The sequence below is a fragment of the Mytilus edulis genome, chromosome 5 (assembly GCF_963676685.1).
Source record: "Mytilus edulis chromosome 5, xbMytEdul2.2, whole genome shotgun sequence".
Classification (NCBI taxonomy): Eukaryota; Metazoa; Mollusca; class Bivalvia; order Mytilida; family Mytilidae; genus Mytilus; species Mytilus edulis.
This window is the reverse complement of record NC_092348.1, coordinates 96006238-96030499: the sequence shown is the minus strand read 5'-3', so window position 1 is coordinate 96030499 and position 24262 is coordinate 96006238. Positions and strand designations below refer to the sequence as shown.

Here is a 24262-nt window from a genome sequence, read left to right as displayed (position 1 = left end):
ACCATTTTGTTGGGTTTAATTACATTACAATGTACATTTATTTTGATGAGCGGTAAAGTTAGCTGGGAATACTATCTAAAATGCTTACGTTAGCAACTGAAGAATCATGAGAACTTCAAATTGTAGTTTATACTAGCTGAACCAGTCCAGATGATAATATTTGTGTTCCATCTTTGGATAACAGACACAATTCCATGAGGCGGATTTAAGGGGGGCAGGGGGGCCGGGCCCCCCTTTTTGGGGAAAAATTTGGTTGCTTATGTAGGGAATCACTGAAGCGTGATTGGAGCGGGCCCCCTCTTAGGTCAGTCAGTGGGCCCCCACTTATGAATATTTCTGGATCCGCCACTGATTCCCAGATTCAAATGGTTAGATATAACATGCATGATAGATAAAAGAACATCTAACAGATATTGTTTAAACACTTACAATTAAAAATTTAAGAATAAAGTAAAGAGAAAAAAGCCTAAGAAATTAAATAATATAGAAATGAGGATCTCATACACGAAAAACATTAAGTGAATAACAACTCTAGCCAAGATGAAATCTACCTGCTGATGCTTATCAACTTAACAATTATTTCACCTGCCAGACAATATTATTGTGGTACTAATGTATAAATCAAGAAACTATTGTTCATTTGACTGGTAGATTGATGTAAAAAGCTGTGTATAAAAAGTCATAAAATGGTGAGAGATTCGATTGTTGCAACATATCATGTCTTAAATGATCAAAGTACAGATAAAAATTGACTTGATAATACCGTTGTTTATGATCAAATATTTCATTGAATAAAATATTTAGCCATAGCTACTTAGCTATAAATTTTGTATAAAATCAGCTTACAAATACTTTATATTACCGAATAAAATCGGTCAAATGAATTTCTCCATCTCAAAAGGTAAGTACCTTTACTTTTACCAATTACTGAATTACTTTTAATAAATGTTGAGATACTACATAAAATAACATCTGATATGTATCTCTATAGTAATATTATACATTATTGACTTGCTTGATTTCAATAAACAGACTCTGACATCGTTGTCAGTATATCTAATATTGCTATTAACACTCTTGGGTATCATTTTTTGTTGTTCATCCTAAGAAAATTGCATAAATCTGTTTGCATGTCAATGTATTTGCTATATTGTTTTGGTAAATGCAGTGATTCTGAACGTTATCTTATGATATGTATTAGCACAGGAACAGACAGATACTGTTCCCAGATTAACAGTTGCACAAAATGTATTTGCTCAATCTTTTCTTATTATAGTTGTTGTTTTGACCTTTTCCACCATACAGTTCAAATTCATGTATGTGTATATATCATCACTTTTTGGTCAATGCTTGTCTTATTTAATATAAATAATGCCTCGTTCACATGTACCTTTAATTCGAATTGAATTCGAATCGAATGCGAATCGAATTCGCTAATCGCGTTCACACACTCTTTTTTTTAATTCGAATTAAATAATGAATTGATTCGAATTAACTAATTCGCATTAGAAATACGTTTTTGTTAATCCGAATTAAAAGTTTACGTCGTTAGGACAGTATTTTAGCGAATTTGACGCCCATTCTAATTCGAATTAGAATTGACGTTAGGACGTTAAACGTTTCGAATGCGATTTAAACTAATTCGAATTAGTAAATGCGAATCGAATTCGAATTACGTGTGAACTCAGCATCATGAAACTTTTTTAGGAATTTTGGTCCTCAATGCTCTTCAACTTCGTACTTTATTTGGCCTTTTTTACTTTTTTGGATTCGAGCATCACCGATGAGTCTTTTCTAGATGAAACGCGCGTCTGGCGAAAATACAAAATACAAAATTTAATCCTGGTATGTATCTATGATGAGTTTATTTACAACCACTGGGTCGATGCCGCTTCTGGTGGAGTTTTAATTCCCCGAGGGTATCACCGGCCCTGTAGCACAGCACTTCTGTGCTGACATGAATTATCATTGATACGGTCATATTTATAAATTAAATAACTGTTGACAACACTTTTGAATTTTTTGAAATACTACCTCAGAAATAGATTACCTTAGCTGTATTTGGCAAACCTTTAAGAAAATTTGGTCCTCAATGCTCTTCAACTTCGTACTTTATTTGGCCTTCTTTTTTTTTAACTTTTTTTGGATTCGAGTGTCACTGATGAGTCTTCTGGCGTATTTACAAAACTTAATCCTAGTATCTATGATGAGTTTATTTGATGCCTCTTTTGTCGCATTGAGTTTGTAATTTTTATTCAGTTGACTTCATCTAAGGTTCCGGGCTTATAAAATGTGACGAAAACAGAGGAAGCAGGATAACAGAAGTCTGTACACTGTATACATTTGTATAAGCATAAAGGTCGATTACGGGATAAACGTAAATAATGCATACTGTATCCCATTATCTTACGTATTATCTATAATTAATATCCATTATTAATTATTTTCGGTATTTTATCTTCTAATTAATTATCAATACAATACAACTCTTTTTACGATATGTTATTGATTGATAGTTTTCTCCAATGAATTAGAACTTCTTAATAATCCTTTTTCCATATCTTTCGGATGAAATGTAAGTGACCAAGTCATACATTCTATCTGAAGTTCCGAACAGCATGTTGAAGCAGACACGTTAAGGTAAGCTTACGTTTACCGCGCTTTTTTTTTCTTTTCCAACTTACTTTTTTTTATTAAAATTTCAGTATTATTTTTTTATCATGTAGACATAAAATTTCAACTCGCGCACGATCGGCCTTGTTATTCATAACTATGACAAGCTTGCAAAAGATACCAGAGGAACAGTCAAACTCATAGGTAGTAAATAAACTGACAATGCCATAGCTAAAAATGAAAGAAGACAAACAGACAAACAATAGTACACATGACACAACATAGAAAACTAAAGAATAAGCAACGCGAACCCCAACAGTAGGTTCCTCTGAAAATTAAAATTTTACTAACCGACCGCTTGTTTTTTTCGGAATTGAACCTACTTTTCACCCACTTCGATACCATACAATTACTTTGTGTTACCTAAACTTTAAGTGTTACCTAAACATCAAAATACTCATATTCGTCACACTAAATACATTCAGAGGCGGGTGGGGTGCCGGGTCCCAGTGTCCCCCTTTTTTCTGGAGAAAATTTGGTTAATTATATAAGGAATCACTGAGCATGACTGAAGCGGGTCCCTTCTCAGGCAGTCCGTGTCCCCCCACCACCCCCCCCCCCCCCCACCTTAAACCACTTATGGACATTTCTGGATTCGCTACTACATCTAAACGCAACATTTTAATATACAACATTAACAAGCGAAATAAACAAGAAAAAGAAGACAGCATTTGTCTGAAATTCTTGTTTTTGAAGTTTTGTCAGAGATTCGAAAACGTCTGAGTTTTATCCATGTAATGCCAATACAAATTTTGCCCGCTGATTCATACTTTTCTTTTCATAATTTTATTAAATATAGTTTTATATGGAAATCTTAATGAATCCTTGTTATTTGTTCAAAGTGTTTGAAAGAATAATGTGCCATTATAAATTCAAGGTAAACAGTCTTCGGCTGTTGTCTACTCTTATATGGTCGGGTTGTTGTTGCTTTGACACATTCCCCATTGCCATTCTCAATTTTATTTACCGCCAAATTTTCAATCGATTAATTCTCAAAAAAACATGTACAGAACACTCTCATTTTTGTTTACATTTTAAGATCCATTAAAGTAGTATATTCTTATATAAGTCTTTTAGGCAGCTTATTGTTTTAAATTCAATTCAATTCAATATTTTGAAACAGGGGAGTGAGCATCCTTTAGATTATACATTTGGATTCACTGAATCTTTCATTTTTGCGTTCTCGAATCGTTTAAATTCTAAAAAAGCACGTTAATCACGTACAATAATTTGATAGATATCTATTTTAATAAAAATGCTTTCCCTGTCTATTATTAAGTTTTTGGTTTTATTTCAGCAATGTTAGAGGTAAATGTATGTCGTTTATAACTAAAGGCGGTATACTACTGTTGCCTTTGTTAGAGGTAAATGAATGTCGTTTATAACTAAAGGCGGTATACTACTGTTGCCTTTGTTAGAGGTTAATGTATGTCGTTTATAACTAAAGGCGGTATACTACTGTTGCCTTTGTTAGAGGTAAATGTATGTCGTTTATAACTAAAGGCGGTATACTACTGTTGCCTTTGTTAGAGGTAAATGAATGTCGTTTATAACATGCCGATAATTTTTCTAGGTTCTTTTTGCAATCATTGTCCTAACCTTGCATTGACATTTGTGTGTCTAATAAGTTAGTATCATATTTTTTTAATAAATTGTATTATACTCTGTAGTAAATTGCAAAACACATAAAAAAGGAGATTGAACTGACAACTGGAATGAAATTAGAAATGATTTATAAATAAATCCTCTTAAATCATGTTTCACGGTATATTATACTATAATACCTATAGAAAGCGGATCATCTTAACGTTTAACGAGAATCTTCGATTAATTATTAAAATAAATGAATTCTACTCTGGAAAAAGGTCTTTAATTAGATTTTAATACACGTCGTAGACATAAAAAATATATGAAGAAAAGAAAAAAAACATAATGGAAATAGTCTTGATTTGTAGTGAGTTATACCAGAATTTCTTTTACTTTGGTGTAAAAGCTTTGATTGAAGCTCAATTTGTTTTCTGGGTCTGCAGTTGTTTGCACCTGTACTAAGTCAGGAACCTGATGTTCGGTGGTTCTCGTTTGTTGATGTGGTTCATAATTTTTCTCGTTTTCTCGTTTTTATATAGATTATAGTTTTGGTTTTTCCGTTTGAATGGTTTTACACTAGTCATTTTTGGGGGCCCTTTATAGCTTGCTGTTCGGTGTGTGCCAATGCTCCGTGCTGAATACCGTACTTTAACCTGTAATGGTTTACATTTACAAATTGTGATTTGGATTTAGAGATATCTCATTGGAACTCATACCACATCTTGTTATATCTACCTCCATCAGAACACTAAAATCTAAACATTTGAAAGCCAGGGATGAGCAAATACCATTAATTATTGATCTTAAAATTTGCGCTGCAAGGTACAAAACATAGGCAAAAACTCGTATGCCGAAATTGAACTGACAGAGCCATGGCAAATTTTTTTTGTTTTAAACCGCCGCATTTTTGCGCCTGTCCCAAGTCAAGAGCATCAGGCCTTTGTTAGTCTTGTATGATTTTTAATTTTAGTTTCTTGTGTAGAATTTGGAGTTTAGTATGACGTCCACTATCACTGAACTAGTATATATATATTTGTTTATGGGCCAGCTGAAGGACGCTTCCAGGTGCGAGATTTTCTCGCTGCATTGAAGACCTATTGGTGACCTTGTGCTGCTGTCTGTTCTATGGTCGGGTTGTTGTCTCTTTGACACATTCCCCATGTCCATTCTCAATTTTAATATTATATCAAACTAAAGACTGCTCAACACGAACCCCATCAAAAAGTCAGGGTGGTCTTAGGATGGTAAGTGTATCCTACATCACGTAATACTAATAGCACAGGGTTGATACTCTTTTCTAACCCTCAGACATCAACACATCAACAAATTCATAAACCATGATCGGTCTTGTACAATTTTTCTATCCTGTGAAATATTGAAATTAAAGCAATATTTCAATGACAAAGGTTAGACAAGACTGTAACAGGTATAAACAAAACAAACTGTAACATTAAAATCCAAAGAAATAAAACCGTTTCCTTAACACTGGTTTAAGAAGTGGTATTTAGGGTTTTTTAGACACTTTGAAAACTCGATGCGTTCATCATGTTCATAGTTCTATATATCTGGATTAACCTTCACCAGGAACGCTGAAAGCAGCTAAAACTTCGAAGGCAAGGATGTAAGACAACTTCACCTAAATTAGTTGGAACCTTATTTTCTAAGTTTATCTCCGGAAACTTATGTTATAAATCGTGCTAGTACCTTTAGCAAGTACTGAGGTGATACAATCTTTGGGACTAGCAGTCTACACGCAGCGCAATTGACAAAGTGCTGTTAAATGAAATTATCCTTATTCGTGATTTTTGAAAATGAATAAAATAAGACTAGGGCTCCCTCATGCATAGCTAACTAAGCTAGTTTTTGTAGAATTTTTCGGCTCTTTCTTTATTCTTAGCGCCCGTGTATTTATCGCTTGTTTTTACTACATCTTGTTTTGTCTATGAGCGATCTTGATGATAGCTAATCCTGATATGCGAGGCGAAAACAGCTTAATGCATGATTTTTTTATTAGTTGTTAGTGGCTTTAAACTAGCTGTCAGATAACTGCGAGTACTCTCAGATCTGTTCATTGTGTCTTTTTGTGTCGGGATGTATAAGTACCCATCCACGTCCACTTGTATTTTTGTCCATCTAATGAGTTAAGCCTTTTTCAACTGATTTTTATAGTTCGTTCTTATGTTGTACTGTTATACCACTGTCCCAGGTTAGGGGGAGGGTTGGGATCCCGCTAATATGTTTAACCCCGCCACATTATTTATATATGTGCCTGTCCCAAGTCAAGAGCCTGTAATTCAGTGGTTGTCGTTTGTGTATGTGTTACATATTTGTTTTTCGTTCATTTTTTCACATAAATAAGGCCGTTAGTTTTCTCGTTTGAATTGTTTTACATTGTCTTATCGGGACCTTTTATAGCTGACTATGCGGTATGGGCTTTGCTCATTGTTGAAGGCCGTACGGTGACCTATAGTTGTTAATGCCTGTGTCATTTTGGTCTTTTGTGGATAGTTACATCTCATTGGCAATCATACCACATCTTCTTTTTTATAAACTTGATTCAGTATAACTTTTAGGTAAGCACCTAATCATAGTATACTACGCTTCGAGGGTCACGTGGAAGCTTACTGGTACTTGATTTGATCCCAGGTCGAGTTAAATCAAGTCTTTTACATTTATAAGTTCTGTCTCTTTACTGAGGGCGAGACAAGGATTTCATAGGATAGGGCGGGTTTTGTTATGACTTGCTTACCATAAAGACATTATCTTTTTCGGCATGTTGATATGTACAAGGAAGAAACTTGTCCTCAGTACGCACGTAATGTTTACTTATTGATGTTTTTTACGTACCTAAATAAGCATTGTGGTTTAACCGAATTATGGAGAAAGGGTAACTATTAACATCGGTGGATGACTTACCTTTTGTTGGCCAAAGGATATTTCATGTTTAAATAAATTTAATGTTGATCAAAAGTTCATAACTTTCATCTTAATCAACCCATTTTATCATCTCCCATCTCATGTAACGACATCTTCCTACCCTACGGCTTTTATTTGTAGATATAGAAACAAATGTATTAAATTAAAAACAAAAAAAAACATACAACTTGATATACAAAAAAATCCGGTTGTAATGATCTCAGTAAAACGATTTGAAAATGAAGTAAGTAGATCTTGGAAACGAAGTGATTTGATTTACCACACGTTAAGTTCCTTAGTAGGTAAGAAGTCGCAGTTTTTAAGTATTGTCATGGCCATCAAGGTGTTTTCGGGTTAATAAGGAAAACAAGGTCGAAATGAAGAAGAAAAAATGGGACTGAAAAAAAATATCATTCATTCAGAAGGTAGGACAAAATCTATATCATCAAGTATTATTCATGATTCTTGAAAAAATGCACAGTAATAATTCTAGATTCCAAAACGTTATCATAAAAGTAATGTAAAAGTATGGATTGTCTTGTTATCAGCGAGTATTAAAGAATGAAAAAAATATATATTGATAAAGACTATGCACGAGTGTTATTAGGTTTATTTTATTACATTTTACTAATATCTATATTTTTTTCTAACGATAGAAGAATTTATACAATTCTATAGTTAATATCGTCCAATGAATGGATATTTAGGAATTTTTTGTCCTCAATGCTCTTCAAATTCGTGCTTTATTTGACCTTTTTAACATTTTTTGATTCGAGCGTCACTGATGAGTCTTTTGAAGACGAAACGCGCGTCTGGCGTAAATAAGAAATTTTAATCCTGGTATCTATATGATGAGTTATTTCATATTGATACAGCTTTTTGTTTCATTTCATTTTTTCAGCAAAATTTCAATGGTATCAAATCCTTCCGTTTCCTCTCCGTTCACTATTTTTCAAAATTTATCATTAATAATCATTCATAAATTATCATCCATAAATTTAATACGGAAATTACCATTTAAAGTCATACTGTTTGTCGAATCAAATATGGACATTCGATTTTAATATCGATAGTGTGATCATAGAAGTATTTTCAGATTAGATTGTAAGTAGTTTGAGTTAATTTAATGAAGTTTAATTAGTATCTTTCCCCTTTTATATTATGTCGTAGCAACACGATTGAGTGTTAAAAAAAAAATTTATGACTGAATTTTAAAATTTATCATTTGTTCAATTGATGTAGTAGTTACTTTGAAAGTAAATTTTGCGCAAAATATTGACATGAACGGAAATTTTATTTAATATTTTATTTGCGATTTCCCTTTTTTAACTCTAATCGTTATGTTATAATTAGTATCGTGAAATTATCAAACAAAATTTGTCTTTTCCTTTTAACATCTCACTCCATCATATGGTCATTGAACCATACAAAACATAAGTTATCTTACGTTTACACATATCAGGTTTCAATACAGCTGAAGAACGTTCTGATATGGGATGAACCTGAGCATTGGTGATGCGGTATTATCTGTTGCTTGTATGCTGTTTGGCATCTTCCATCCATTGTCATTATCATATCAACGACCAGAACGTTCATCGAGGAAATGAAAAAGATACAAACCTGAATCTCCAGAAAGTCGTACAAATAACTAAAAACCCTAGACCAACGCAACTGTTAAAATATATACAGAACACAAAGAAAGACGCACCAGAAACATGTAAGTTTGCATGTTTTGTGTTTTAAATGATAATCTCGGTCTGGTGTTTTGCAATTTCATTTTTTACTTTCAGTGCAACTATTTTTTTAATACTTAAACTAGATCACTGACCTCTCATTTAGGTTGATACCTACAGTATAATATGCATTTTATATGTTATCCTTACGCATTTCGTTTAATTAGTTTGTGTATCTGTCAATTATATATACATATTGAACGAATTTTTGCTTTAAAGTTCGATTTATAACTACATATAATATCAAGAATTCTAAGGAATGAAATTTTATTTTGAATTATTTTTATGAATATTAAGATAAATACGAACAAGTTTATATTTTAGAATACATTATGTTCAAATATCTGTTACTAGTATATATTTAGATTATTCTTCTGTCAAAACTCGTTCTCTCTTTTTTGCAGGGTTGGTATGGGACTTTACCATTATTAAGACATAAAATATACACCCCTGTTCTCAGGGTTGGGCTCTTGACTTTACCATAGTTAATTTTAAGACACAGTTAGATACTGCTCTCTTTGCCGGAATGATCTTGATATTTTGTCATTTGTAGGACGTCAAACGTTTATACGTTGCAATGTGAGAAAAGGAACTTTACTTTTAGTAAGACACACACACATATATACTACTTTGTTAGTAGGGTTGGGCTGTGGAAAACATTTTGTTAAATAATTACGTTTTATGTATGTTGCACGTAGTTTAATTGATATATTTAGAACATATGTTAGTCAAATCCTTAAGGGCTAAAAAGTACAACACCATGTTGATGTATTACGTAAACATTATAGATATGAAGTATCACTAGAACGAATCTAATGAATGAAACTTAGTCAATGCTATCCAAATTTCTATCACTAAAAGAATTAAATGAACGAACCTTAGTCAGTTCTATCCTATAATCTGTATCATAGAAGAATTTAATGAATGGACATTAGTCACGAATGCAGATTTAGGGGGCAGGGGCCCGCCCCCTTTTGTGTGAAAAATTTGATTGATTGTGTAGGGTATCACTGGAGCTTGACTAGTGTGGGACTCCTTTTAGGCAGTTAGTGGGCCCCCTTATGAAAATTTCTAGATCCGCCACTGAATTGTCAGTGCTATCCAAAACCACTTAAAATTTTCAGTTAAAAAGTTTTTCAAAAATTATATAGTTTTTGAAAACAATTGCTCTGTCAGACTGACATTCAAATATATTTTTAATCTCTTCGGCCTTCAACCATCAGGAAAAACTCATACCGTACAGTCGGTATGAAAAATATAAAACAAATCAATAAATCAATTGAGAAAATTCATGCCACCCCAATTCACTCCACCCCGTCCCCCTCACGAACAGGCCTAACCTGTCACAGGTGTTCAACAGTTCAACTATAAGAACAAACGAGTTCAACGACATACAGCCACCTTTTTGGGCCCCACACAAAAAATTGAAACTTGCGGTACAAATATCGTACTAATCTGTTTTTTTAAACAAGATGTATGATACTAATCACTCACTGTATACATTTTACTTATACTGATCGAATTAAAGTATTTTTATTGTTGTGTAATAAGGGAGACAACCTGTAAATTCTTTGAAACTTAGTCGTGGAATCAGTATTAATTGATTGATTGTTGATTGATTGTTGGTTGCTTAACGTCCAGTGGCAAATATTTCATACATAGATGAGAAAATGTTTTAAAACAAAAACTACAAAAGGTTAGTCAAGTAATAATAGAGGACATGATGGTCGGGGAAATTTGGACTGCCACTGGAAAATGACGGTATATTGGATAGGAACAGTAATTTTGCCTTGCAAAAGGCAACCTACGGACCACTCAAAGAGTTGTTGCAAGGGTTCTTAACGTGCAAAGAGGGTGGTACTCTGGTTACACGAGGCATCAGATTAAACGTCCCTATTCTGACTTGCCGTCAGTGTGAATTGTTTTGTTCAATGTAATGTTGTTTAATAATTTTGTGTAATTGTGTAAACACATGTATGTATATGTTCATTTGATGATGATATTCCAATGGTTGGACTTTATTTCTATAAAATTACAAACTAACTTACTCACAATTATAAACTGTCCAAAAAAAGTTTTCTGCAGAAACAATATTTTTTGAGATCGTGGACTCGAAATACATTTCTACGTTGCTAATTAATATTGTATAAACTTATTGCTGCCTGCTGCAAAAAGAATGAGTTTCGCACACAAGTTAAACCGTTGGATTTGGCTTTTGAATTGTTTATCATTTTTCTTGCCAATGACTTTTATAGCTGACTATCTTCCTATATCTATTTACTGTATATAAAACTGAGAATGGAAATGGGGAATGTGTCAAAGAGATAGCAACCCGACCATAGAGATAACAACCTGACCAAAGAGCAGAACACATTCGAAGGCCACTAATGAGTCTTCAACACAGCGACGAGAAAATCCCGCATCTCTACAAAAAGCTTCTCTCAAGTTTACCTTTATTACCACGGTTTTATATGTGTATGTATGTAAAAATTGTGTTTAGAAAAGGTGCCATGTAAGATCATGTAAAACAGTTTTTTAAATTCTGCGTGTTTAGCAATTGATGTAAAATTAAGTGAAAATGTCCCCCCTTCTACATACACGAAAAGCAGAAATTAAAAGAGAGAAAAAAATAAGTGTTTTTACGTTTTATCTCTATTGAATATAATAAAAATTATATATCACAAAATATGTATCATCCTAAAGCTTCTATTATTGATTTAAATTAACATAAACTAAGGCAAAATGTTAACCTCTGAAAGTCTTTTTCGTTTGACTGTATTCCGTTGCATTTGAATTTATGTCTACCCTACTTATCAACTTATTATTAATATGGAAAAAAAATTATATACGATTTGTCGACAGATGGTTTTAACATAGAAGACATCAGATCAAAATAGGATTTATTGTTAACTTATATCACTTCAATAATGGTTGGGGATTTTTTCAAATTTGTGTGTGTATTTTATCCTGTTTATTTCACAGATGCAAATAGATTACGATACCAGAGCCACGAGAGATCATTGGTTCCGAACATATCTCTATCTCTAACGGCGGGAAATTATTATATGAAGTTCAAAAATGTTCCCATGAATCCACTGATGATAAGAAGAGCTCCGATTGCTACGATAGGAGAACCTTGGCCATTACCACAGAAATATGAAGTCAATGAAAATATTGTGTTTAGAATTACCGAACCGTTGAATATAAAAATCAGGAATAATACTTGTGATGTATTAGAAAGTGCTGTTAAAAGATTTGAAGAAAATGTGTTTAGGTTTGCCTTAGAGGAATACTATACAAACTTAGTGCATATTGAAGGATCGGGATTTGAAAGCTTAGACAAAAAATATCAGCATTCAAAATATACCAAAGCTGTTAATCTCACAACATTTCACATATATGTGAATTCTGCGTGTTCAAAGTATCCAAAGCTTCAGTCAGACGAATCTTGTACGTATTTATAACCCAATTGTGTCCCAGATTATACACTAAAACCTTTCTTTGCTATGAATATAAACATTTTGTTCACACCTCCAAACCTGCATGTAATTTAGCCTATTTTGGGAGTCAAACAATTTTCAATGCAACTTATAATAAAATAGTAAAATACTCATTCTATGAATTAACGTAAAGTAAAAGTATGAAATATACTACTGAAATAAGAGACCGAGTTTTTGTTAGCCACAATTCACCTTAGACTATAAATTGCCGAGTTAAAGGTGATATTTGCTTAAAACGTAAGCTATGGGAATAAGGCGCTTCTTACAACAATTACTTCCATAATTTGTATATTAAGCAACATAACAAGTTATATGTTTGAAAAGTGTACATAACTTTAGTTCTACTCTAGGCAAATGTTCCACTCATCACAGGTACATAACTTCAGTGCTACTCTAGGCAAATGTTCCACTCATCACAGGTACATAACTTCAGTGCTACTCTAGGCAAATGTTCCACTCATCACAGGTACATAACTTCAGTGCTACTCTAGGCAAATGTTCCACTCATCACAGGTACATAACTTCAGTGCTACTCTAGGCAAATGTTCCACTCATCACAGGTACATAACTTTAGTTCTACTCTAGGCAAATGTTCCACTCATCACAGGTACATAACTTCAGTGCTACTCTAGGCAAATGTTCCACTCATCACAGGTACATAACTTCAGTTCTACTCTAGGCAAATGTTCCACTCATCACAGGTACATAACTTCAGTGCTACTCTAGGCAAATGTTCCACTCATCACAGGTACATAACTTCAGTTCTACTCTAGGCAAATGTTCCACTCATCAGAGGTAATTATGCATTGATCAAACGGGAATTTTGTACATAACTTCAGTGCTACTCTAGGTAAATGTTCCACTCATCACAGGTAATTATGCATTGATCAAACGGGAACTTTGTACATAACTTCAGTGCTACTCTAGGCAAATGTTCCACTAATCACAGGTAATTATGCATTGATCAAACGGGAACTTTGTACATAACTTCAGTGCTACTCTAGGCAAATGTCAAACTCATCAGAGGTAATTATGCATTGGTCAAACGGGAATTTTGTACATAACTTCAGTGCTACTCTAGGCAAATGTCAAACTCATCAGAGGTAATTATGCATTGATCAAACGGGAATTTTGTACATAACTTCAGTGCTACTCTAGGCAAATGTTCCACTCATCAGAGGTAATTATGCATTGGTCAAACGGGAATTTTGTACATAACTTCAGTGCTACTCTAGGCAAATGTTCCACTCATCACAGGTAATTATGCATTGATCAAACGGGAACTTTGTACATAACTTCAGTGCTACTCTAGGCAAATGTCAAACTCATCAGAGGTAATTATGCATTGGTCAAACGGGAATTTTGTACATAACTTCAGTGCTACTCTAGGCAAATGTCAAACTCATCAGAGGTAATTATGCATTGATCAAACGGGAATTTTGTACATAACTTCAGTGCTACTCTAGGCAAATGTTCCACTCATCAGAGGTAATTATGCATTGGTCAAACGGGAATTTTGTACATAACTTCAGTGCTACTCTAGGCAATTCTAATGCAATTATTTTGTATCAATGGTTCTGATTGGATGACAGTTAGCGTAAAAATCTCTATCTCCTTGTCTGTAACTAAGGAAGCCGACATTTTGAATTGCTGAATGTATTGACATGTAATTTCTACAATAATAAGCCAAAAAACTTACTTGTTGTTGCTAAAAATCTCCTTTTTATCAAATTTTATTACATTCTGAAGCGGCACAAAAGCCAGCAAACGCCCGGTGTTTATGTTTGATGTCGGAAGCATACCTATGAGGTCACCTAGTGTAGGCACCAAAGAAGATAACATATTTTCGCGGAATTTTCTTTAATGAAGATTTTACACTAAAATAATGATTGAAATTTAATTATGAATGTGTTTTGCATTAGAATAGAGATAACTGTATTGTATTTGAAGCTTTGCGGACGTCCATCGGTAGTTTTACTGTCGCAAATACCCGTTTACCTGTCTCCGCTCCGCGTCGCCAGGTAAACTAAATTTGCGACAGTAAAACTACCGATGGACGTCCTTAAAGCTTCAAATACAATACAGTTAACTCTTAAATGTTCGACTCATCACAGGTAATTATGCATTGGTCAAACGGGAATTTTGTACATAACTTCAGTGCTACTCTAGGCAAATGTTCGACTCATCACAGGTAATTATGCATTGGTCAAACGGGAATTTTGTACATATCTTCAGTGCTACTCTAGGAAAATGTCAAACTCATCAGAGGTAATTATGCATTGATCAAACGGGAATTTTGTACATAACTTCAGTGCTACTCTAGGCAAATGTTCCACTCATCAGAGGTAATTATGCATTGGTCAAACGGGAATTTTGTACATAACTTCAGTGCTACTCTAAGGAAATGTCAAACTCAACAGAGGTAATTATGCATTGGTCAAACGGGAATTTTGTACATAACTTCAGTGCTACTCTAGGCAAATGTCAAACTCATCAGAGGTAATTATGCATTGATCAAACGGGAATTTTGTACATAACTTCAGTGCTACTCTAGGCAAATGTCAAACTCATCAGAGGTAATTATGCATTGATCAAACGGGAATTTTGTACATAACTTCAGTGCTACCCTCTAGGCAAATGTCAAACTCATCAGAGGTAATTATGCATTGATCAAACGGGAATTTTGTACATAACTTCAGTGCTACTCTAGGCAAATGTTCCACTCATTAGAGGTAATTATGCATTGGTCAAACGGGAATTTTGTACATAACTTCAGTGCTACTCTAGGCAAATGTCAAACTCATCAGAGGTAATTATGCATTGATCAAACTGGAATTTTGTACATAACTTCAGTGCTACTCTAGGCAAATGTTCGACTCATCACAGGTAATTATGCATTGGTCAAACGGGAATTTTGTACATAACTTCAGTGCTACTCTAGGCAAATGTCAAACTCATCAGAGGTAATTATGCATTGATCAAACGGGAATGTTGTACATTACTTCAGTGCTACTCTAGGCAAATGTTCCACTCATCAGAGGTAATTATGCATTGGTCAAACGGGAATTTTGTACATAACTGCAGTGCTACTCTAGGCAAATGTTCGACTCATCAGAGGTAATTATGCATTGATCAAACGGGAATTTTGTACATAACTTCAGTGCTACTCTAGGCAAATGTCAAACTCATCAGAGGTAATTATGCATTGGTCAAACGGGAATTTGGTACATAACTTCAGTGCTACTCTAGGCAAATGTCAAACTCATTAGAGGTAATTATGCATTGGTCAAACGGGAATTTTGTACATAACTTCAGTGCTACTCTAGGCAAATGTTCCACTTATCAGAGGTAATTATGCATTGGTCAAACGGGAATTTTGTACATAACTTCAGTGCTACTCTAGGCAAATGTCAAACTCATCAGAGGTAATTATGCATTGATCAAACGGGAATTTTGTACATAACTTCAGTGATACTCTAGGCAAATGTTCGACTCATCACAGGTAATTATGCATTGGTCAAACGGGAATTTTGTACATAACTTCAGTGCTACCCTCTAGGCAAATGTCAAACTCATCAGAGGTAATTATGCATTGATCTAACGGGAATTTTGTACATAACTTCAGTGCTACTCTAGGCAAATGTCAAACTCATCACAGGTAATTATGCATTGATCAAACGGGAATTTTATACATAACTTCAGTGCTACTCTAGGCAAATGTTCCACTCATCAGAGGTAATGATGCATTGATCAAACGGGAATTTTTTACCGGGACCGAAAAATTACTTCGACTCATCCGAGTTTTCAACATAACCGAGTTCGATACAACGAGGTTCGAATGTATTATATAAGCATGTTCTCGTCCTAAATATGCATTTTCCACTTGGCATTAAAAAGTAATCCATCAAAGTATGGAAAGAAATACAAAACAAACATAATAAGTTTGAATTATTTAATTGATTGTAAAATAAAACAATCGAAATATGAACAAGTATATAAATCAAATAATTTTTTTTGACAGTTCAAAGCAAAATGGTGTTTGCCTTTTTAATGACATTTTTTACATAATATTCTTCCATAGTAAAAAAAAATAAGATAAAAGAAAAAAGGGGGGAAATGATGAAAAAAATAACTTCTCTCATTATAAGTTCTGGAATTATATTGTTTTCTGTAGACAGCTTGCTGATCAAGAACTTTGGAATAGTGCTTATGAGTGATGAAGTATGGGGTGCACTTAGGGGGCTAGAAACACTCAGTCAAGTTATATTTTCCTGGAAAGATCAGGTAAATCAACAGAAAACTTAATTATTCTATTAATAGACACACTCATAAAAAATATAGTTTATTTAGCAGTTTTGAAAGGATACCAGAAATTCACCATAACATTCACATCTACTTTTGCATAAGAACTAAATGTGTACCAAAAATATGTAGCACTGGAAATCTACTTTTAATATTCAGTACTATTTTGTGATATTTATAGGTACCTGTTTTGTACAGTACTTGATTTGTTGCTTGAAATTTAAGTACTACAGATTTTCGGTTACAACCGTGACATTTTCAGCATTTTGAAAGTTTGTCTATTTCATATCTCTTAAAGTTATGATTATAAAACATGGAATATTGTGATCACTGTTGGTATTATTTCTGTACTAAAAATTTTAAGTACTGTAAATATTACAATAATTTTAAAGTAAAGAAACAGTACTAAACATTAAAAAAAAATTTAGTACAGAAATGCAGCAGTATAACAGATATTTGTGTAACAGGTTTTGTAATTCACTTGGTTTTTGTAATTCACCTGGTGTATATATTGTTATCTATCTAGTGTTTATTTCCTTTAGTTTTCAGCTGTCAGTAGATTATATAATGTAGAAAATTGTATGAACACAACGTTTTTAAAAGACGCTTCCTTCAAAAAAAAATTCTAATCAACTATATGACATCTGTAGAACTAAACCTTTTATAATATACCAACGTTATTTCTCCTCTTTTCTACGATGATAAACTTCTCTGTATGATTGTACACATACAATATATCATATTTCAAGCTTTGTTTAAGATTGTACATATACAATGTTGATATGTCAAGCTCAATATATGATTTTACCAATACATTAAATCATATATCAAGCTTTATATAATTGCAAATTTGCTGCATAACATATGGCAAGCTCTGAATATGATTGTATATTAACAATATGGTATATGTCAAACTCTATATAATTGTACACATATACAATATATCATATGTCTAGTTCTATATATGATTATACATATACAATATATCATATGTCTAGTTCTATATATGATTATACATATACAATATATCATATGTCAATCTCTCTATATGATTGCCCATATTAAAACATATCATATGTCAAGTTCTATATATGATTGTACAAACACATTATATCTTATGTCCATCTCTATTTATAATTGTATATTTGCTGCAAAACATATGTCAAGCTATAAATATGATTGTATATTAACAATAAAGTATACGTCAAACTCCATATGCATTTACATATAAAACAAATCGTATGTCAAGTTATCTCTATGATTGTACATGTACAATTTAAACATGTCAAGCCCAATATATGATTGTACAAAAACAAAGTATCATATGTAAAGCTCTAAATATGATTGTATCTTAACAATATAGTATACGTCAAACTTCATATGAAATTACATATAAAATAAATCGTATGTCAAGTTCTATATATGTTTGTTCATATTCAATATATAATATGTCAAGCTCTCTTAAAGATTATACATATTAGAAATATTATATGTAAAGCTCTATATTTCATTGTTCAATACAATATATCATATGTCAACTTCTCTATATGATTTTACATATACAATATATTATATGTCAAGCTCCCTGTATGATTGTACATATACAGTATAACATATATCAAGCTCTTTATTTGATTTTACACATACAATATATCATATGTCAAGCTCTCTATATATGCTTGTACATATATACAATATATCATACTTCAAGCTCTGTATATGATTATACATATACAATATATCATATGTCAAGTTTTATTTATGAGTGTACATATACAATATATCAAATTTAAAGCTCTGTATATGATTATACATATACAATATATCATATGTCAAGCTCTATATATGCTTGTACATATACAATATATCATATTTCAAGCTCTGTATATGATTGTACATATACAATATATTATATGTCAAGCTCTATTTATAATTTTACATGTATAATATATCATATGTCAAGCTCTATGTATGAGTGTACATATACAATATATGATATGTCAAGTTTGATTTATGAGTGTACATATACACTATATCGTATTTCAAGCTCTGTATATGATTTTACATATACAATATATCATATGTCAAGCTCTATATATGCTTGTACATATACAATATATTATATTTCAAGCTCTGTATATGATTGTACATATACAGTATATTATATGTCAAGCTCTATTTATGATTTTACATGTATAATATATCATATGTCAAGCTCTATATATGAGTGTACATATACAATATATCATATATAAAAAAAAAGATGTGGTACGATTGCCAATGAGACAACTATCCACAAAAGACCAAAATGACACAGACATTAACAACTATAGGTCACCGTACGGCCTTCAACAATGAGCAAAGTCCATACCGCATAGTCAGCTATAAAAGGCCCCGGTAAGACAATGTAAAACAATTCAAACGAGAAAACTAACGGCCTTATTTATGTAAAATAAAATGAAATATGTCAAGTTTTGTTTATGGGTGTACATATACAATATATCATATTTCAAGCTCTGTATATGATTGTTCATATACAATATATTATATGTCAAGCTCTATATATGAGTGTACGTATACAATGTATCATATGTCAAGCTCTCTATATGATTGTACACATACAATATATCATATGTCAAGCTCTTTATATAATGGTACATATACAAAATAGCATACCATTTTTTAGTGAGCTTTTCCCATCACTTGGCGTCCGGCGTCCGTCGTCGTCCGTCGTCGTTAACTTTTACAAAAATCTTCTTCTCTGAAACTACTGGGCCAAATTTAACCAAACTTGACCACAATCATCATTGGAGTATCTAGTTTAAAAATTGTGTCCGGTGACCCGGCAAACCAACCAAGATGGCCGCCATGGTTAAAAATAGAACATAGGGGTAAAATGCAGTTTTTGGCTTATAACTCAAAAACCAAAGCATTTAGAGAAAATCTGACATGAAATAAAATTGTTTATCAGGTTGTCCGATTCATCTGAAATTTTCAGATGAATCGGACAACCCGTTGTTGGGTTGCTGCCCCTGAATTGGTAATTTTAAGGAATTTTTACTGTTTTTGGTTATTATCTTGAATATTATTATAGATAGAGATAAACTGTCAACAGCAATAATGTTCAGCAAAGTAAGATTTACAAATAAGTCAACATGACTGAAATGGTCAGTTGACCCCTTTAGGAGTTATTGCCCTTTATAGTCAATTTTTAACCATTTTTCGTAAATCTTAGTAATCTTTTACAAAAATCTTCTTCTCTGAAACTACTGGGCCAAATTAATCCAAACTTGGCCACAATCATCTTTGGGTATCTAGTTTAAAAAATGTGTCCCGTGACCCGGCCATCAAATCAAGATGGCCGCTACGGCTAAAAATAGAACATAGGGGGTAAAATGCAGTTTTTGGCTTATAACTCAAAAACCAAAGCATTTAGAGCAAATCTGACAGAAATAAAATTGTTTATCAGGTCAAGATCTATCTGCCCTGAAATTTTCAGATGAATCGGACAACCCGTTGTTGGGTTGCTGCCCCTGAATTGGTAATTTTAAGAAATTTTTACTGTTTTTGGTTATTATCTTGAATATTATTATAGATAGAGATAAACTGTCAACAGCAATAATGTTCAGCAAAGTAAGATTTACAAATAATTCAACATGACTGAAATGGTCAGTTGACCCCTTTAGGAGTTATTGCCCTTTATAGTCAATTTTTAACCATTTTTCGTAAATCTTAGTAATCTTTTACAAAAATCTTCTTCTCTGAAACTACTGGGCCAAATTAATCCAAACTTGGCCACAATCATCTTTGGGGTATCTTGTTTAAAAAATGTGTCCGGTGACCCGGCCATCAAATCAAGATGGCCGCCACGGCTAAAAATAGAACATAGGGGGTAAAATGCAGTTTTTGGCTTATAACTCAAAAACCAAAGCATTTAGAGCAAATCTGACATGGATAAAATTGTTTATCAGGTCAAGATCTATCTGCCCTGAAATTTTCAGATGAATCGGACAACTCGTTGTTGGGTTGCTGCCCCTGAATCGATAATTTTAAGGAAATTTTGCTGTTTTGGGTTATTATCTTGAATATTATCATAGATAGAGATAAACTGTAAACAGCAATACTGTTCAGCAAAGTAAGATTTACAAATAAGTCACATGACTGAAATGGTCAATTGACCCCCTAAGGAGTTATTGTCCTTTATAGTCAACTTTTAACAATTTTCATAAAATTTGTAAATTTTTATTAACATTTTCCACTGAAACTACTGGGCCGAGTTCATTATAGATAGAGATAATTGTAAGCAGCAAGACTGTTTATTAAAGTAAGATGTACAAACACATCACCATCACCAAAACACAATTTTGTCATGAATCCATCTGCTTCCTTTGTTTAATATTCACATAGACCAAGGTGAGCGACACAGGCTCTTTAGAGCCTCTAGTTATCTGAGCGTCACTGATGAGTCTTATGTTGACGAAACGGCGTCTGGTGTATCCAATTATAAGTCTGGTACCTTTAAAAACTATTACAATACGACAGCTTGAAATCATCACGCTGGGAATATATACTTTTGACCACTGAAATAACATGAATATAGTCAAACTATATGTCCAAACATCTGACACAAAATGCGTCAAGGCTACATGTTAATTAAACAAACTCTTATTAACATAGAAACAGATAACATCATTGAATATATTTTTTACTTATTTTTTAGTATTTTGTTCGTGATACACTAATACGAGATTTTCCTCGTTTTAAACATAGAGGTGTTCTTGTTGATTCTGCCAGACATTTTATGACAAAGGACGTTATATATAATGTTTTAGTAAGTATGTTAATAAATTTATCATACATTCCACCTTCTATAGATTTGGGTATATTCAATTGGTAAGGTTACGAACGTTACGTGTGAACTAACTTATATGAATTTCCCTTATATATTCCCTATATAAATCGGCTACTGATCAAAGTTAGTTATAAAGATAGTCATGTTATTTGCAAGCTTTCATTTAGGAAAATGGAGGGATCTAATAAAGAAAAACATGCCGTCGGGTCGGTATCGTCCGTTGCTAGCTGTGAATCATATATAATTTTTACTGCAAATGGCATTACGGGAAAGTCGATCACACAAACATATCATGAGGTTTGATTGTTTTTAGAGTAATAGAAACAACTGTAAGAAATACCAATCATTCATTTTAAACTTCGGACTCATGGTTTCTTTTTCAAGAATAAATGCTTATTTATGGTATCTTTGATAATGACAAGTTGAAAAGAAGACGGAAATGATTTTAATACTATTTTTTTTAAACACTATTATTTTAGGACGGAATGTTCCAGAACAAAATGAACGTTCTACACTGGCACCTAGTTGATGATCAGTCCTTTCCTTACCAGAGTAAAGTATTCCCAGATCTAAGTGGTAAGGTAGGTATATATCTATGTCAGGATTACCAGAGTAAAGTATTCCCAGATCTAAGTGGTAAGGTAGGTATATATCTATGTCAGGATTACCAGAGTAAAGTATTCCCAGATCTAAGTGGTAAGGTAGGTATATATCTATTTCAGGATTACCAGAGTAAAGTATTCCCAGATCTAAGTGGTAAGGTAGGAATATATCTATGTCAGGATTACCAGAGTAAAGTATTCCCAGATCTAAGTGGTAAGGTAGGTATATATCTATGTCAGGATTACCAGAGTAAAGTATTCCCAGATCTAAGTGGTAAGGTAGGTATATATCTATGTCAGGATTACCAGAGTAAAGTATTCCCAGATCTAAGTGGTAAGGTAGGTATATATCTATGTCAGGATTACCAGAGTAAAGTATTCCCAGATCTAAGTGGTAAGGTAGGTATATATCTATGTCAGGATTGAATGACAACGACACATTCGTCTTGATAACTGTTGCCTTAAGGATTTACTTTTTTGGCAATTGTGTCAAAACTCCTTGGTGTTTTTCATACAATACTAGGTAAAATATTTTTCCCCATAGCACCCATTTATTTTTTCATACAAGATTTAATAACTCTTAACAGGTCATTTACCCAAATCATAGCAGATTGTTGATTTTCTTTCTTTTGATTTGAGACCCAAATAATACCAATGCAAATATAAGGTAAAATTCCGAGTCACCCGCCATATTTTAAATATCAAATATCTCGGAAAGGAGGTCCATGACCTATCAATATTTTTTGCTTGTTTTGATTCTTAATCAATGCTATTTTGACTTACAGTATCAATTTTAAATTCTTGTTTTTTTTTAATTTCACAAACCCTCACCTAAGTACATCCTTGACCCTTCTCCCTTAATCGTGTTGTGTTTTAGAGGTTTTTTTTCAAGAACTCGACGAGTACAACATTAAGATGAGAAACCGCCAAAAAATAGACATAGCGTTTGAATCAAAGCCGAATAAAGAAAAGAGATCCATATTTAATAATAGGCTGAATTACGAAGTTTGAAATATAAGTCCTTTTATATTTTGTTCATTTTAAGTTTTAAATTTCTTTTTAATTGGGTTTTAATCACGAATGGAATTAGTCATAAAAACTTACTTTTGAATAAAGTGTAATTGTTATGGGAATCAAAAGATACATTCAAAACTTTTAAGTCAAAGAAAATATGAAATAGTTGCTGTCATTGCTTAAAGACTAAAGACGACGGAAGGAAACAATATAAAATTAAGAAGATGTGATAAGAATGCCAATGAGACAACTTTCCACCAGAGAACAAATGGCATAGAAGTTTTCAACTAAAGGTCATTAAATATTACATAGAAAACTAAAGACGAAGCAACGCGAACCCAACCAGAAACGGTGATCCCATTTTTTCCGGAAGGATAAGCTGATCCTGCTGAACTTATGACACAGTCATGTTGCTCATGGTAGAATAAGTTCTATGATAATCTAATTCAAGATAGAGAAAATAATGACGAGATTGTGGTTACGACAATAGGATCGTGACTAAGATTTTCTATAATGGTCAGCCTAATCGTGATTAAATTATGAAACCCATTTTATAAAGAGGTAAAGTACTAGTGTAATAATGAATAAAGGAAGAAGTTACACTGTATGTTCATGTTTCAGGGAGCTCAGCATCCATTACTCACATATAACCACGAAGACATTGCAGACATCGTAGAATACGCTCGACTACGTGGTGTACGAGTTATACCAGAATTTGACACACCTGGTAAGTTTGGTATACACGTGACACACCTGGTAAGTTTGGTATACATATGATAATTCTGGTAAGTTTGGTGAGAATATGACTCACCTGGGAAGTTGGATGTGAATTTGACACATCTGGTAAGTTTAGTATAAATATAGATATGACAAGCCTCGTAAAATTGAGAATGGAAATGGGGAATGTGCCAAAGAGACAACAACCCGACCATAGAAAAAAAAAACAACAGCAGAAGGTCACCAACAGGTCTTCAATGTAGCGAGAAATTCCCGCACCCGGAGGCGTCCTTCAACTGGCCCCTAAACAAATATATACTAGTTCAGTGATAATGAACGCCATACTAATTTCCAAATTGTACACAA

General features: G+C 33.0%; 1 protein-coding gene across 4 annotated transcripts in view; it reads left to right on the top strand.

Annotated features, from left to right (window-relative positions):
* Positions 1-7513: 7513 nt before the first annotated feature.
* The window catches only part of LOC139524867 (beta-hexosaminidase subunit beta-like), a 35754-nt gene continuing 19005 nt past the window's right edge, over positions 7514-24262 (top strand). Inside the window, exons 1-7 of one of the 4 annotated variants that reach the window (XM_071319989.1) lie at positions 7514-7601; positions 8639-8893; positions 11892-12359; positions 16584-16693; positions 21432-21542; positions 22043-22144; positions 23801-23906. In XM_071319989.1, the coding sequence (XP_071176090.1) occupies positions 8692-8893; positions 11892-12359; positions 16584-16693; positions 21432-21542; positions 22043-22144; positions 23801-23906 (1099 nt within the window). In that variant the 5' untranslated portion in view covers positions 7514-7601; positions 8639-8691. Of the gene's footprint in view, positions 7602-8201; positions 8281-8585; positions 8894-11891; positions 12360-16583; positions 16694-21431; positions 21543-22042; positions 22145-23800; positions 23907-24262 lie in introns of those variants that run through there. The other 3 variants (XM_071319992.1, XM_071319990.1, XM_071319991.1) reach the window with 3 other exon arrangements.